The 15749-nt window shown below is 48.8% G+C and overlaps 1 protein-coding gene across 1 annotated transcript; it reads right to left on the bottom strand.

The window, feature by feature from the left end:
* Window positions 1–402: 402 nt before the first annotated feature.
* Window positions 403–14493, bottom strand: LOC308171219 (uncharacterized protein; the record flags this gene model as incomplete). The annotated part of the gene is made up of 19 exons (XM_080546062.1): window positions 403–616; window positions 1307–1413; window positions 1501–1545; window positions 1640–1818; window positions 1912–2566; window positions 2933–3015; window positions 3292–3814; window positions 3993–4090; window positions 4353–4862; window positions 4996–5061; window positions 5335–5436; window positions 5616–5690; window positions 5776–5886; window positions 6291–6371; window positions 6834–6926; window positions 7046–7225; window positions 7355–7481; window positions 9662–9781; window positions 14440–14493. 19 exons carry the CDS (start codon window positions 14491–14493, stop codon window positions 403–405), a joined length of 3423 nt encoding a protein of 1140 aa, XP_080402188.1.
* Window positions 14494–15749: the final 1256 nt, after the last annotated feature.

Below are 15749 nucleotides of genomic sequence, written 5' to 3'. Positions count from 1 at the left end.
GAATACATCACTTCTTAGTCTTAACATGTGCAGAAATTAAAATACATAGACTGCTGATTGTTCAAGGACAAGGGTTTACCATCAATCCAATGAAAGGAAACGACAGAATAAAAACATCATAAATGTTTGAACATGAACTTTAGTTGAAGAAAATAATAATGATGATGATAATCTGCTCATGGTGACGACCGTTCCCTTCAGACTGACATGAAAGCAACCCTCGTCTCTGCTCAGACAGCATGGAAAAACAACTGAGGCGCTTCAGAAACATCCTCTGCCTCGCTGAGGTCAATGAGAAGTACTGGAAAACCAGCGCCCCCCTGTGGCAGTGATTGGTAGTTCAATGGGTGGTGATTTGAGACGTGGTCACTAGAGGATAGGGGATGGGGGGGGGGGGGCGGCCTAGCTGTCAATCATCTCTAACAGCTCCAGCAGGAGGTCGTCCTCTCCCTTGCCGGGGTCCAGCTCCAAGTCATCCTCCAGCCAGTCAGTGAACTCGTTCATCAGCTCGTCAAAGTCGTCCATAGAGGAGGTGCTGGCGGGGGCGGGGCGTGAGGATGTGACCACGCTGGCCCGCCGGGGCCTGGGCAGGGTGGGCGACTTCACTGCCGTGGGGCTGGAGAGAAGAGGAGGGGGGAGACAAGAGAGGTTCATTTAACCAATTATGTCACTGTTTTTTTTTTTTAAGTTATTTTTGACAGATACAGTGAAAAGTAAGGAGAAGAAGGGAGAGAGGGCATGTCAGCAGGGCATGGGCCAGATTCTAACCCATGCCAACATGGGCATATGTGTGCACTGTAGACAGCAATGCTAGACCACTGGACCCCCCCAGGCCACAAGTAAGTCACTGCTAACAACCGGAAAACACTCTTCTCCCTTCTCCGTTATTCTAGCTGTAATGGTTGTGTGTTCTAGATGAAGAGGGCTGCTGTAACCCTCGGGGAGTGCTTCTGCTGCACATTGATGGTGAACGGGTCTGGGATGTCAAAATACTCAAACTACTGGTATGAAAATAAGGGGCGGCTGTGGCTCAAGAGGTAGAGCTGGCGTCTAATGATCGCAAGGTCGGCAGATAGGCTGGCCATGTGTCGAGGTGTCCTTGGGCAAGACACTTAACCCCAAATTGCTCCCAATGAGCGGGCCGGCGCCTTGCATGGTAAGCTTGCCGCCATTGGTGTGTGAATTAATGTGTGTGTGAATGGGTGAATGAGAGGCCGTTGTAAAGCGCTTTGGAATAAGGCGCTATATAAGTCGGTCCATTTAAAATAAACACCCTTCAAAACTCGTCTATGCATTCATCCATTACCTCTGGGGGACCACGCAGGCCTCCCTGGCGGCCGTGTTGGAGGTGGTGGTGACGGCTGTGGCCGTGGCCGCGCTGGAGGTGACTGCTGCTGCGCTGGCCGTGCTGTGCTGGATGACGGGGACCGTCTAGAGCTCTTCTCTGGGGGGGCTGCAGCTGGGGCCGTGGCCCAGCAGGGTGGGGGGGCTCCTGGGGACCAGGGGGCTCATCTGGGCATCTGTGCTGAAGAAGGGGGAGGACACCTGGCGAGAACACAGGTTGTTAGGACTCGGGTCACAATGGACATCTGCTTTTGGACATTGAGCGATTTGCAAACAGGCTCGATCTGCGGCTTACCCGTCTCCGTTTGCAGGGCGGCTCCTGCAGTTGCTCATCCTGCGCCCTGGAGGCGCTGTTGAGCGGTTTGACTGCCGCGACGGCAGACCGGGGGGACTCCGCCGCTCTCCTCTTCTGGCCTGGCTTCACCTGCGCAGCCGGCTTCATCACAGAAGGCCGGACGTTCAGCTTGGGCCTCACTGAAAACGCAACAAAACATCAATGATTCTCAGGTTTCATAGCTTGACTTTATTTACCGTGTTCAAAGTGGAGTCGTTTAGCAGGTAGGCTACCTTTGGCTTCAGTAGCTTGCCCAGGGGATTTCTTCTGGGCAACATCTTGGGTCTTTTCAACCGGAGATTCCTCCGCAGGCGGCCCAGGAGACGAAGCTCCTTTGGCCTGCTTAGGGGCACCCGCTGCCAGGGGACTGAGGGGAGCTCTCTTCCTCTTGCCCAGGGAGGCTGTGGAGCTCCGGGGGCTGACAGAGGGCGAGTCGGCCTCCGCCTGCCTCATTGGAGACCCCTGCTGGGGGGAGTTGGTAGCGCTGGGCACCTGCGAGGCGGCCTTCGGTTTGAGGGTGATACGCTGGCGGCTGGGGGCCTTGGGTGCCGGAGCAGGGGCAGGGGCCTCCAGGGTGAGAGTGGGGGAGGAGGGGAATGAAGGGTTTGGAGTTGTCACTTTCTCGCTCTTCGCTCTGACGGGGGTCACGCCCGTCTCCCTCACGAGGGCAGGGCCCGCAGCCTCTTTCTCCGCAGGTTCGGCCTTGGCGGAAACGTCGGGTTGGCTGGTGGATGAGGCCGCCTCCTCCTCCTGCAGATGGTGCTTGCGGAGACGTTTGAGGAGTTCATGCGTGAGAAGCGTGAGAAGCTTCTCACGCATGAACTCCTCAAACGTCTTCCCCTTCAGGCTCCGATTGGTCGGATCACTCCTCCCATTGGCAGGGCTGGGCTGTGGATCACAGAGAGCACAGATCTCAGCAGGTGACATCACCTACCCTCACGTCAGAGCAGAACTACCATAAAACTTCCAATAAGTGCAGTCTCCCCTCTAAACGCCTGTCTCCAATAGCAGCCAGGCCAATAATGACATTGAAGACAAGAAGTGGTAAATGGTATAATGGACCGACTTATATGGAGCGCCTTATTCCAAAGCGCTTTACAACGTCCTCTCATTCACCCATTCACACACCAATGGTGGCAGGCTACCATGCAAATACACCTGGGCTATGAACAGGAGTTTCATGGTACAAAGGGTGTGTTGTATTCAGGGGACACACTTGAGGGGAGCAGATGTGAGCAGGTTAGGTGGACTTACCTCAGGAACAGCACTGGCAGTAGGCTCAGCTGGCTTCTCTGTCACTTCTTCAGCTGTCTTCTGAGTGGTTGTGCTGGCAGCGACTTAGAAGATAACAGGAAATACAGAAAGAGTGTAAATATCTTGAAACATGAAACATCACAGTTAAGGCGAAAGATATTTTTTTTGTATTACTCTTCAAATAGCTACATTGAAGACGTTTGGAGTAAGCATATGGATCTTTCACCACAACTGTAATGGCATCTCAGGGGTGGGGGATAAAAACAAAGTCAGTGTGTGTAAAAGCCTGGTGGAGAGTGAACTGCCAGCATGAGAACAGCCTTAATGGAAACAGTTCCAAGAAAAAGCTGCCATCTTACCAGGAGATGCTGGTTTGTTGACGCGCATAATCCGGGGCTTCTTTTCCTGCTCTTTTCCTTCTCCCGCTTCTGTGCCTGAGCCTTTCCCATTAGTAGCCTCCTTCCCCCGCGCCTGCATCCTGGCTGCTTTCTCCTTGCGTATTTCCTCCAGGGTCTTCACCCTCACTCCTCCCCGAGGTGGGGCCGCCCTGCTGGGCACGGCCGTGCCTGCGGAGGCCTGGTGGTTATCTGGGGCTTCGTTAGCCGGCTGCCTGGCTTTCCTGACGCTCTGTCCCTGACGCTGGTCCTCCTCCAGCTTCTTCCGGGCGTGGAGGACCTCAAAGAAGGTCTTTATCTGGGCGTTGGAGGCTGGTTTGACAGTGATGACTCTCTTTGAGGCCCTGCTGGTGGGGCTGGTGGATGAGGCCGCCTCCTCCTCCTGCAGCTGCTGCCTGCGGAGACGCTTCTCACGCATGAACTCCTCAAACGTCTTCCCCTTCAGGCTCCGATTGGTCGGATCACTCCTCCCATTGGCAGGGCTGGGCTGTGGATCACAGAGAGCATAGATCTCAACAGGTGACATCACCTACCCTCACGTCAGAGCAGAACTACCATAAAACTTCTTATCGATTAATCGATAATTGATCATTAATTCTTGCGATTATCGAAAAAGAAATGTTGATCGTTTGCCCAGCCCTAGTGAGCAGGTTAGATGGACTTACCTCAGTAACAGCACTGGCAGTAGGCTCAGCTGGCTTCTCTGCCACTGGCTTCTCTGTCACTTCTTCAGCTGTCTTCTGAGTGGTTGCGCTGGCAGCGACTTAGAAGATAACAGGAAATACAGAAAGAGTGTAAATATCTTGAAACATGAAACATCACAGTTAAGGCGAAAGATTATTTTCTGCAAATAGCTACATTGAAGACGTTTGGATCGCATATGGATCTTTCACCACAACTGTAATGGCATCTCAGGGGGGGGGATAAAAACAAAGTCAGTGTGTGTAAAAGCCTGGTGGAGAGTGAACTGCCAGCATGAGAACAGCCTTAATGGAAACAGTCTCAAGAAAAAGCTGCCATCTTACCAGGAGATGCTGGTTTGTTGACGCGCATAATCCGGGGCTTCCCATTAGTAGCCTCCTTCCCCCGCGCCTGCATCCTGGCTGCTTTCTCCTTGCGTATTTTCTCCAGGGTCTTCACCCTCACTCCTCCCCGAGGTGGGGCCGCCCTGCTGGGCACGGCCGTGCCTGCGGAGGCCTGGGGGTTATCTGGGGCTTCGTTAGCCGGCTGCCTGGCTTTCCTGACGCTCTGTCCCTGATGCTGGTCCTCCTCCAGCTTCTTCCGGGCATGGAGGACCTCAGAGAAGGTCTTTATCTGTACGTCTTTATCTATCTTGGAGGCTGGTTTGACAGTGATGACTCTCTTTGAGGCCCTGCTGGTGGGGCTGGTGACCTGGGGGGCGGGGGCCGCACCACGGGTGTTGTCCTTGCGTCCCTGGGACTTGGCTGCCTTCTCCTGCCTGATCTCCTCTAGGGTTTCGATCCGAATCTCCTCAGACGCCTGGGCCACGCTGTTGGTTTCAGCTTCGATGAATGCTAGAGGTGGGGGGGGGGGGGGACAGGAGATAAGTGACACCTCACGAAATCAATGAATGAAGTTCAGATGTGTGGCATAATAATGTTCAGAGTAGATTTTTTATGTCAGGAGAAAAACAATAAAACACGGTACCTGGTTCAGTGACCACAGCGGGCTCTTCTGCTGGCAACCCCAGTCTGTCCCTGACAGGCTTCAGAGCTGAGGTAATGGAGATAAACATGAGATGAAAATCACTCTCAATTTTACTATCTGTACTATACTATAACCATCAACCAAAACACTTGTAATCTTCAGTATCAACAAGTCAGACAAAAAAACAAACCAACTACATTTGGGCATAGTCCTGTTGCCTGAGTTTATCCTGCCCCTGTGCAAACCCTGAACCAACTGAACAACCAATTACAGTCATGGCTGGACCAGTAAGAGTCAGGTGTTTCCTGGGAGGTTCTGTGGTGATTTCATCGCCCTCACCTTTCGGAGGGGCCAGGTCAGTGTCCTCCTCGTCCACCTTCCTCCCGAGACGCTCAGCCAGTCTCCGTTTGAGCGGCAGGTCAGCACCGCCGTCGGAAGCATCTAGAGGTCAGAGGTTGTTACAGGTCATGAGAGCTCTATGTGTTGGGGATGAATCTGAATTATACCATCAGGTATATTGTCAGTGTTATCAGTTCTTTATTAAAATGAAAAAACCCAGATTGTTTGCTTGATTTTTCACAGAATAGAGATGAGTGTAGTCACACCAGTCTCAAATGTACCTCTCTCAATTATCCTCTTCCCAAGCTGTTCGGCGACGTTGCTCTTCCCAGGGTCTTCACCAAAGATCAGACCGTCTAGAGTACATTAAATATAGAGTACATTCAATATAGGTAGTCTAGACACACCAGGTAATCTAGATACATTGTTTCTGATGCCTACCATCTTTTGCTAGGTAGAGTGACGGGCGAACAAAGGAGCGGATGTTCTCCTTCTCACCGCTGGTTCCCTTGTTCCTCTGGGCAGGGTCTGAGCCCTGGCCGATGGGGTGACCTGAGAGAAGCAGACAAAGCAGGTATTAAGCAGATGATTCTCAAATGTGACACGTTGTAATGCTTTGGTCCTCATATCGGCAACCAATCAAAATGTTCTGACTTGTATTTTGAAACACGGAACTACGTCGCTGAGAATCACAACACAAACTCACTAGTCAAGCCAAAATACTGCAATGTAATGGATTGGGTGAGTAATCCCCACTGCTACCTAGTTAACTATAACACTATTTGCATTGTTAGCAGGCTCACAAAACAAGCTGTGTTAGTTGACTAGCGATGTGTCATTGATTTTCAACAACGCGGAAATCCCGATATAAGCATTAGTAGAACGTGTCACAAATGTTGTGTAATGCAGTGTAATTCTACAGAAGCCAGTCCATGCACCAGGTGAGACGTTCTTACCAGATCTCCTCATGCTGGCCTTCAGGGCTTTCCTCAGCCGAATCTCCTCCAAGGTTCTGATGCCAAAGTTCAGCGACTCATCTGTGCCAAAACAACAGCATTAGGCCATCACAGAGGAATATGGAAACATGTGGGTCACGTTACACTCCCACACAGTGACCCTCTAGAAAGGGCAGAGGAGAAACGTGTCCGAGAAGCCAGTGTTCCTCCCGACAGGTCCAGGGGCGAGGGTGAAGCCCCTGATCCTGGTTTGAAGAGGGGGTCTTTCTATACCCCTCTATGATGGCCACTCAAGACACGCAACAGTCTCGAGTGGGCAAAGCTTTAAGGGGATATTTACAGAAGATTAAAAAATGATTCTCTCTTCCAACAATAACAATTACCACTTGAGGTCTATTCAAAAGGATCCAAGCTTTTTTTCCTTTCTTTCACCAATGTGTTAAATAACTTAATAAACATGTTTTTTTTGCTATTTCCCCCCCCCCCCCCCTCTCTCTCTCTCTTCCCCCCACTCTCTCCTTCATCATCTTTAGCCTCTCTTACCTGAGCTGGAGCTCAAGGCCATTTTCCTGGGAGAGACCAATCTGGATCCGTCTGAACCAGTCCTGCTGTCCTCTCCCTCTTCTGAGAACTGATCTGCACACAGACGAAACATAACAAGAACCCCATGGTCAACGGCATTCAATAACAAACCAGTCATTCAATAGTGACATGGAAAAGGGAAACAGAGAAGCGAGGAGAGAGTGTGTCTTTACCATCCTCGTCCTCATCTTCGTCATCTGCTGGGTTGATGACCACAGGCGGGTGGGTTGGGCTCGGTACATTCTCCTGAGTCTCCGCCTTGATGACCCCGCGGAGTTGGGGATTGGCTGCGGTGGGGAGGGGGGTGGCAGCAGGAGGGCTGGGGTACTCCTGAGGCTCCTCCTCGTCAGAAGCTGAGACACAGAAACAAGACCAGAAGACTTTTGAACAGGGTGATCCAGCACATTCTGACATCCACCAAGTTGTCACAATGCCACGTTTTGTTCAGAGGATGCATAACCAAACGTGGGATTACCCCTCACCTTTATTGGCTGGATAGACCCAGGCTCCGTCTACGAAGCGGGGTTTCTCATGGTGGAAGGCACAGTGGGGCTTCTGACAGCCGGTAGGCTGGTTCTCCCAGTAGCATGCAATCTGCTTTCTGTTTTTCTACAGTAGAGAAAGAGAAGATATTTCAGAGGCATTTCAAAATAAGTATTTTGATCTGCCCCCTAGGGCTGCAACTAACGATTATTTTGGTAGTCGACTAATCTGTCGATTATTTTTCCGATTAGTCGTGTGGCTTTTCGCTGCGCGTAAATGGCGACGCAGAAGCATAAATCCGGCTTAACTAGCTATCTAACCTAACGTTACGCCAAGCTACAGCTGCTCACAGAGCTAGTTGATTGGCTAGCTAGCATTGCTGGCTAGACTACAGACAGCTCACGTTGGAGCTCATCCGTAACCGCAGCTTTACCCTCACCACCGGTCGCGGACAGCTAAGCAGGCTTCGACGCCTTAAGAACGGCGTCCCTCAGGGATCGGTCCTGGCCCCCCTCCTCTATAATATCTATACCTATGACCTGCCCAACACACTCTCGCGGAAGTACGCCTACGCAGACGACCTCGCAGTGGTGTACTCTGCTGGAAATTGGCAGTCTGTGGAGGGGATTCTGAGCCAGGACATGCAGACACTAGTGGCATACTTCCGGAAATGGAGATTGAAGCTTAGCGAGGCAAAGACGGTGTCGGCTGCCTTCCACCTTAACAACAGGGAGGCTAAACGTGAGCTTAGAGTACACCTAGATGGAACTCCCCTGCCATGTTCCGCTGAGCCAATCTATCTCGGCGTGACATTGGACAGGACGCTCACGTTTCGCCGACACCTCGAGTCACTGCGCAAGAAGTTAACAACTCGTGTGGCGTTGATGAGGCGACTGGTTGGCTCGGGCTGGGGCGCCGGCGCAAGGACCTTGCGCACGGCAGCCCTAGCCCTCGTTTATTCAACTAGTGAATACTGCGCCCCAGTATGGTGTCGCAGTGCCCACACCCGCCTCATCGACTCGCCTATAAACGAAGCCTTGCGCATTGTGACAGGATGCCTGCGTCCTACCCCCGTGGACAACCTTCCCATCCTAGCAGGCATCCAGCCCGCAGGCCTCCGCCGCATGGGAGCCACAGCACGTCTCGCCTGCCGGGCCGCGGAGCTTAATAACCATCTGCTCCATGATAGGCTCACTATAACAGCGGAGCCCTCCCGGCGTCTCAAGTCGAGACACCAATTTGTGCCTGCCGCACAGGATCTCAGGCAGCAATGCAGAGATCTCAACATCAGTGCGGCAGGATGGGCGGATTATATGTGGCGCGCGGAGTGGGAGGCTAACACCTCCAAACTCCGCGACCACATCCCAGTCGCCGGCGCTGAGCCCCTCGGGATGGACTTGCCAAGGCTATCCTGGGTGAGGCTCAATCGTCTCCGGACCGGCGTCGGGCGTTTCCGCTCATCAATGCACAGATGGGGCTTGGCCCCAAATGCGTCGTGCGAGTGTGGCGCAGAGGACCAAACCGCAGACCATATTATCCTGGATTGCCCGGTGTACCACCCACCCAACGGGATGCATGGTCTGTCGGTATTAGATGACGAGACGATGACGTGGCTTCTGGAGGGGTGTCCAGAAATATAGCCCGGGTGAGCCCCTCAACCAGGTCTCGGGGTGGTAAAAGGGTAGCCCCTCAGCCCCGAGCCTGGTGGAGTGGAGAGGAAAAACAACTACCCATACGCCAAAGAAGAAGCTCACGTTAGTAGGCTACGCTTGGCGCTGTTTATCTTACAGACAGCTCGCTGGTGGACTCAACATAATTGAAATAGCATTCACTTATCAAGCATCATTCATGATCATCCACCATGACTACCTGGTATTTTAATAGCGACCACCCCTCACTTCATTTCATCTCGCGTTCTCCTGGCTTCAACATGGAAAACCCCTGCTACGTAACGTTACATACAAGCGCCTCTGTCTGTCACACGCGTGCCACAGGGCAAATAAATTAATAGCACAAACGCTCATAGCATGTACAGCCCTGTCCATATAGACGTTGTTTTCCAACATGTAACAGTAAAGCTAACATAAACATTACGACCCTAACAATATAACGTTAGCTAAAACTTACCCAGCTGATTCTTGCATGGCTCCCGTAATTTTTTTAAATTTTTTTTTATTTTTTATACGATTAGTCGACACTACAATTCCACGTCGACGAGTTTTTATGATCGACGTCGTCGATTATGTCGACTAATCGTTGCAGCCCTACAGTGCCCCCTAAGAGTTTTTGCTAGGTCGGTCCCTAACCTTCATCTCCCTGTGGCGGAACTTGCAGACGGGGCGGAAGCAGCGTCTCTCCTCCCAGAGGCTGCACACCACCTCGCTGCCCATGGCCGCCTCGCAGTGCCTGAACGGGCAGCCGTCTCCCTGAACCAGGAAACACAAACACCTCAATGATCAAACAAACACTTATATCAATGTCTTTTTTTTCCCATTAACTATTGTTGTAAATTAAATGTTTCATCTATTTACTTCTTATATTTGCTTTTATTCATTGTCATTTTTTATTTTCTTACTATGCTCCTTTTGCTGTATTTTTAAATAATGTATGTAAAGCACTTTGAATTGCCCCTGTTGTGTGAAATGTGCTATACAAATAAATGTGCCTTGCCTAGAACACACAGCACAGAATACTTACTTGATGTCGGACCACAATACATAAATATTTCAAAATGTCCCGAATGAATTCAAGTAAGTTGTAATCTACCCTCTGCAGCTCAATTTACTACTGCTGTGAACGCCCAAACTCAAAATACAGAAGCAGATTCATTTGCGATGCGTGTCTTACACGTATCCGTTTACGACTTCCCTATATTCATAGCTTTCATGTGACGTCACAGCATAGTGGAAACGCCCACCTGACGGGCAAAAGGCACTGCCCGTGAAGTTGCAGAGCACCAGGAAACACAGTAGCATTGGTTAGAAAACAATCATGCCAGATAGTTGCTGTGCAATCGGGTGTACAAACCGGCGAGGAGATAGGCCTGGGTTGTGTCTTTATAGGATACCGAGTGAAAAAGAAAATAAAGAGAGGAGAAATGTGTGGATTAATGCCATCAAACGAAGTGTACCAGGAGCGGGACAGAAAGAATGGATGCCATCAAAGCACACACGTCTGTGCAGCGAACATTTCATCAAAGGTAAGTTAGCTAAAGTAATGTTAATATAATTAGCTACAATTGCAAAGCATTTAGCCATTATCTGTACATAGCTAACGTTAATCATTTCTGCATGGTTTGTTTAGGTGGCTTGCCAAAAGGTTGCTAACGTGACTACGTGAGCACTAGCTACTAATGCCGTAACGCAGGGTTCGACAGTGCGACCGTTTTGGTCGCATTTGCGAGTAAATATATTTCTGTGCGACTTAGAAATACATTCAATCGCACCAGTGCGACCCAAAAAAAAAAAAAAAGCTGAACTACTGTCATGTGCAGTCAATCTTATGTTCGTTAATAAGATCACAGCGCATCTAAACCAATGCAATCCTTTGAAAACAGAAGAAGAAAAAAAACAGACACGTGACCTGCAAGCACAACAAGCGCGCATTTACATTTGAAAATCCTGTCAGAAAAAGACTGCTGTTAAAATGAATCCGATTACGGCATACTTTAGCAAGGCTAATGCTAGCACCGTTCCTGACAGAGAGGAGGTAGAGGGGGGTAGTGGAGTCAACATTACAGCTGGAGACGAGAGTGACGAAGAAAACAGAGACGGGGAAAGCGAGGAGGAGAGCGCCCGGTCAGAAAGTGTGCCAGGGGAGGGGGAAGGTCATTATCCACCCGGTGATAATGGCGGTGCCACTGCCAACGTGAAGTCTGGTCTGACAAAAGTCTACAGGTACAGTGCCGAGTGGCAAACATCTTTCCCGTGGCTGTTGCTGAAGGAAGGGAAGATGTATTGCAAGTGGTGTGTCGCCCACATGAAGTTAGCTGGAAAGACCGCCTTTGTGTCAGGAGACGCACAGCTGAAACGCGACACAGTGAAAAAACATGGTCTGTCTCGCAAACATGTGAAATGCAGGGAAGCTTTCATGTCAGCTCAGAACAAGCCCCTTGAGAAAGCTGTTGGACGCCAGAAGGCTAGCTCCAGTGAGGAAATTAAAAGACAGCTCAAGTTAAAGTTTAACATCGCTTACTACGTGGCAAACGAAGAGATCCCATTTATTAAATTGCACAAATTATTCGCCCTTCACAAGAAAAATGGCGTTGAATTAAATCCAACCTATAGTAATGACAAACGATGCGCTGACATGATCGGGCAGATAGCGGATGCCATGAGAGAAGACCTTGCTGTGAAGATCAATTCCGCACACTATCTCGCCTGGGCTTAATTATTTATTTATTCATGAATCATTTATTAATAAATGAATATTCTTACTTCCCCTTTACATTGTGTGAGTCTCCATTTTTATTACGGCCAAGAGCCGGTTATGATAATTCTAATATGTTATGATTATGATAATTTGTTGTCGTCATACGAAAATTGCACAATTTTCATTGTGCTACTGAAATTCTTGGTGTGCTACTAAATTTTTTGACATGGTAGCACAGTGCTACCTGGGGAAAAGGTAAGCGTCAAACCCTGCCGTAACGTTATTATCGCCTTGATTCATAGGTTTCAAATCTGACGACCCTTTGTCTCCTGACTGGGTTCCATCAGTGTTCTCGCACACATCACCCAACAAGAAGAGGAAAAGGGAGAAAGCAATGGACAGGTACGAGCAGCACAACAAAATTATGAAAAAGCGTGAGGAGAAGCAGCAAGATGCAGCTGCCCCAGCACTGCCAGATCAAAGCCTACCTGACATGGAGCCAGAGCTACCTGCTCCTGAGGCTGAGCAGTGTAACAACAACAGGTGCAAGGATAATGTTGCAAGACTAGAGAGGGAATGCAAGTACCTTAGGGAAGAGAACCGTCGGCTGAAGGACATGATCAAATTAAGTACATTAATGAAGCCACCTTAGAAAATGATGATGAAAAAGTGATAACAATGACTGGAATGCCCACCTATGCCAAATTACACGTTGTTTATATGTTTGTCTTCTCCCTGTTACCAACTGGTACAATCCTCTCTCCTTTCCAACAACTTGTCTTAACCCTTATGAGACTCAAAATGAACCTGCCCCTTGCATTGCTTAGCTGCATCTTTAGAGTCTCCGTTCCAACTGCTAGCAGAACATTTAGAAACACCATTGATGCATTGAATGCCAAGCTTGTTCCAGCACTTGTGTTTTGGCCAAATAGAGATGAACTAATGCTGTCAATGCCTATGGTATTTAGACAGGTCTTTCGTAGATGTGCTTGTATAATTGACTGCTTCGAGATATTTATTGAAATAAATAAGGTTTAGTAACAAGTTTGTGACATGTGGATATGACCACATTTACTGACTGATGTGGCCTAAATCTCAACCCTGTAAAGATCTCTTCACTCTTTGCCTGTAGTTCTTTGTCTGATAAAGCTCGATACTGGGGCATGTACAGTTGGCTTAAAGGTGCAGGGATGTTCAGCTGCACTGCCCTTGGTATGAACCCGAGTGTGAATGAAAAGACCATTGTAAATTGTTATTGGTGCTGAGAAAAGTTGCCATATAAATGCAATGAATTATTATCATAAAGTGTGTCTAAAGATGGCATGGCATGTTAGTTATTTTTTAGGAAACCAAACAATCATTATTATTTAGTGTTAACCTCTCTGCATGGCCAGGGACAACAGACAGGATGCAGCTTTTCACTGGTTTATTCTCCCTGTCTTCAGTTGCATGCAGCATGCTGTAGAATGCTGTACATTCATCAGGGGTTGGAGGTGGTATCTTTGCTGGGGGGAGGTCACCCCAGCCAGCAGCTTCTCTCTTTCGCTGGACCTCTGTAAACCTTATCTGGCTCGCTTCAGCATACAAGTCAGCTGGTTTCAAGGATGCCATACTGGGCTCAATCCAGCTGCAGGCCTTTTCAGTGCATGCAGTGCCATCTAGCCTGCATGTAATTGGATGTAGTAAAGCGAACCACACTGGAAATAAGTCCCGAACTTTGTCGTGACGTCCCTAACAAATGACTTTACTGTGATATATAATGCATTTGTTGAATCAAATCAAATCATACCTGTTCACAGCTGCAAGCAGGGCATAGGTTATGCTGGCACCTATGTGGGAGCAAACTTCTCCTAATCCTGCCATGCAGACACAGTGACCAAATCGGATTAACCCGTCCTTTTCCACAGCAACCCATGCTGTCAGTGGTGGATCATTGAGGCAGTAGGAATGGTTCACCTGACACGGACAGAGGTTTTGTTTAGATTTCATTTCATTTCATCAATGTCAGCCCTGCTGTCACCAGCTGTAAACATCTGTGATCAACGTAACTATCTACCAAAATTAGAGCTATCTAGCACAATAGAGTAATTTAGCTGTGTAACGTTAGATTTAGACAACGTAGTATAACCAAAGGCAAACGTTAGGCACCTTCGCTTTGACAAGAGGCTAGAGCTAGCTTACCACTGACCGTAACGTAACGTTAGCTAGCATACCGATAGCATTGGCTAATTTAACGTCACTCACCTTGGCTTTGACGATGAAGAAGAAATTCTTCACTTTCCACACGCCAGCATTAGTTACCAAACCAGAGTGGAAATATTTGTAGCTTTCGGTGCTTTTAAAAGCCTTCATCCTTCCTGGCTGCGGTGTATGTATGGGGATGGATTCTCCACCAGATAGATCCAGATGTCACCGAACACGAGATCAGGCAGGGACTTGGCTGCATTTAGTGGTTCAAACACAGCCGCGGGGGCTAAATATGGGTCGCAAGTGCCCAATATGTGTAGCTTTTCCGTGTATCTTGATAGTTCTTCATGGGTGAGGTGGTCTAAATAGTAGGCAGCCGGTAAATTGCGTCCACTCGCCATGTTGAGCGATGTTGCTATGATACTTTTTAAATAACAACAACTTAGGTTGGTGGTTGCTAGGGAAGAAACCACGTGACTGAAAGCTATGAATTATAACCTCTGCTGTGTGTAGTCGTGCTTCTCACCTTGGCACAGAAGGAGTAGTAGAAGTAGTAACAGTCATCTCCATGGTTCGTCATGTTTAAAGGCAGGTGGATCAGTTCACTTCTGGATCGCTGGGTGGCGCAGCTGTGTCAGACTCAGAGCTGACGGGTTGTGACCTCTTCCTGGGGTGGTGGGCTGATCTCTTCAAACAGGAGTCTCCCTGGCAACAGAGAAACACATGGAACCATTAACCACGAATTAGACCAATCAGAACAAATGGAACCATTAACCACGAATTAGACCAATCAGACAAATGGAACCATTAACCACGAATTAGACCAATCAGATCTCGTATCACGCAGGGAAAGGCTTCAGGTACCTGGCTGCAGTAAGACCCTCTGGACAGCCACGTTCAGGAGCCTCCTCAGCCGGTCGTTCTCCTCCTTGGAGCGGATGATCTCCCCCTGGAAGTCCGCTATGGTGCTCTTCACAGCCCTGAAGATCTCCTCGGCAGCCGCCGTTAGTCTGTCCGTGAGAAACACGTTCAACATCTCCAATTGTGTCATGTTAGTGTGGCGCTGGAGCTGTTTTTTGTCAGCTTGTCACAACCCCGATCCCCGATTGTTTACGTAGTTTTCGGGGAAGTGACGATGAAAGTGTGTTTCCCGATCCCCGTGTCCCGAGTAGTGAAGGAACCAGCGCCATCTGGGGTACCGGAGAGGAGATGTGTCTAAATGTTTATGTATATGATATAATGAGTACCGGTATATGAATGAATGAATGAATGAATGAATGGTCTTTATTGTCATTAGTACAGTACAGGTACCAAACAACGAAATTTGGGAGGGGGGGTGCTCCCCTGGTGCTAGGAAAAAAACTAAAAACAAGAAGGGAAAAGAGCTGGTTTACATAAATAAAGGCTATATCCACTATCCACTATAGTATACTATACAAATAAAACACTGTGCTGTACTCTATGCTATGCTATAAATATCCTAACATTTCCTATTCTCTGAACCTTATGTACCCTAGGGTTGTCATATTGCACATAGTATTATTGCACATTCATTTAAAGTGTCGCAGTTTGCAGGTTTGAAATGTACACAGTTGTGTTTCAGTATTACACTTGATTTCAATATAGTAGCTGCCATCAATTTGTCTAGATTGTCCAGGGCCTAGAACCTAGGTCTTTGCTGTGTTCAGGGCCTGGATGGCCCTGGGGTAGAAGCTGAGCTTCAGTCTGTTTGTCCTGAGCAAAGTGTTCGTACCCAGGGTGGGATGTGTCTCTGGAGATCTTGGAGGCCTTATATATATTTGTTTGGTGGTCCAGTCATTCTGAAACACCACCTGA

Source organism: Nansenia antarctica, assembly GCF_963989245.1.
Source record: "Nansenia antarctica genome assembly, chromosome: 15".
NCBI lineage: Eukaryota > Metazoa > Chordata > Actinopteri > Argentiniformes > Microstomatidae > Nansenia > Nansenia antarctica.
The sequence above is the reverse complement of the archived record's forward strand: the minus strand, read 5'-3'. Positions and strand labels throughout refer to the sequence as shown.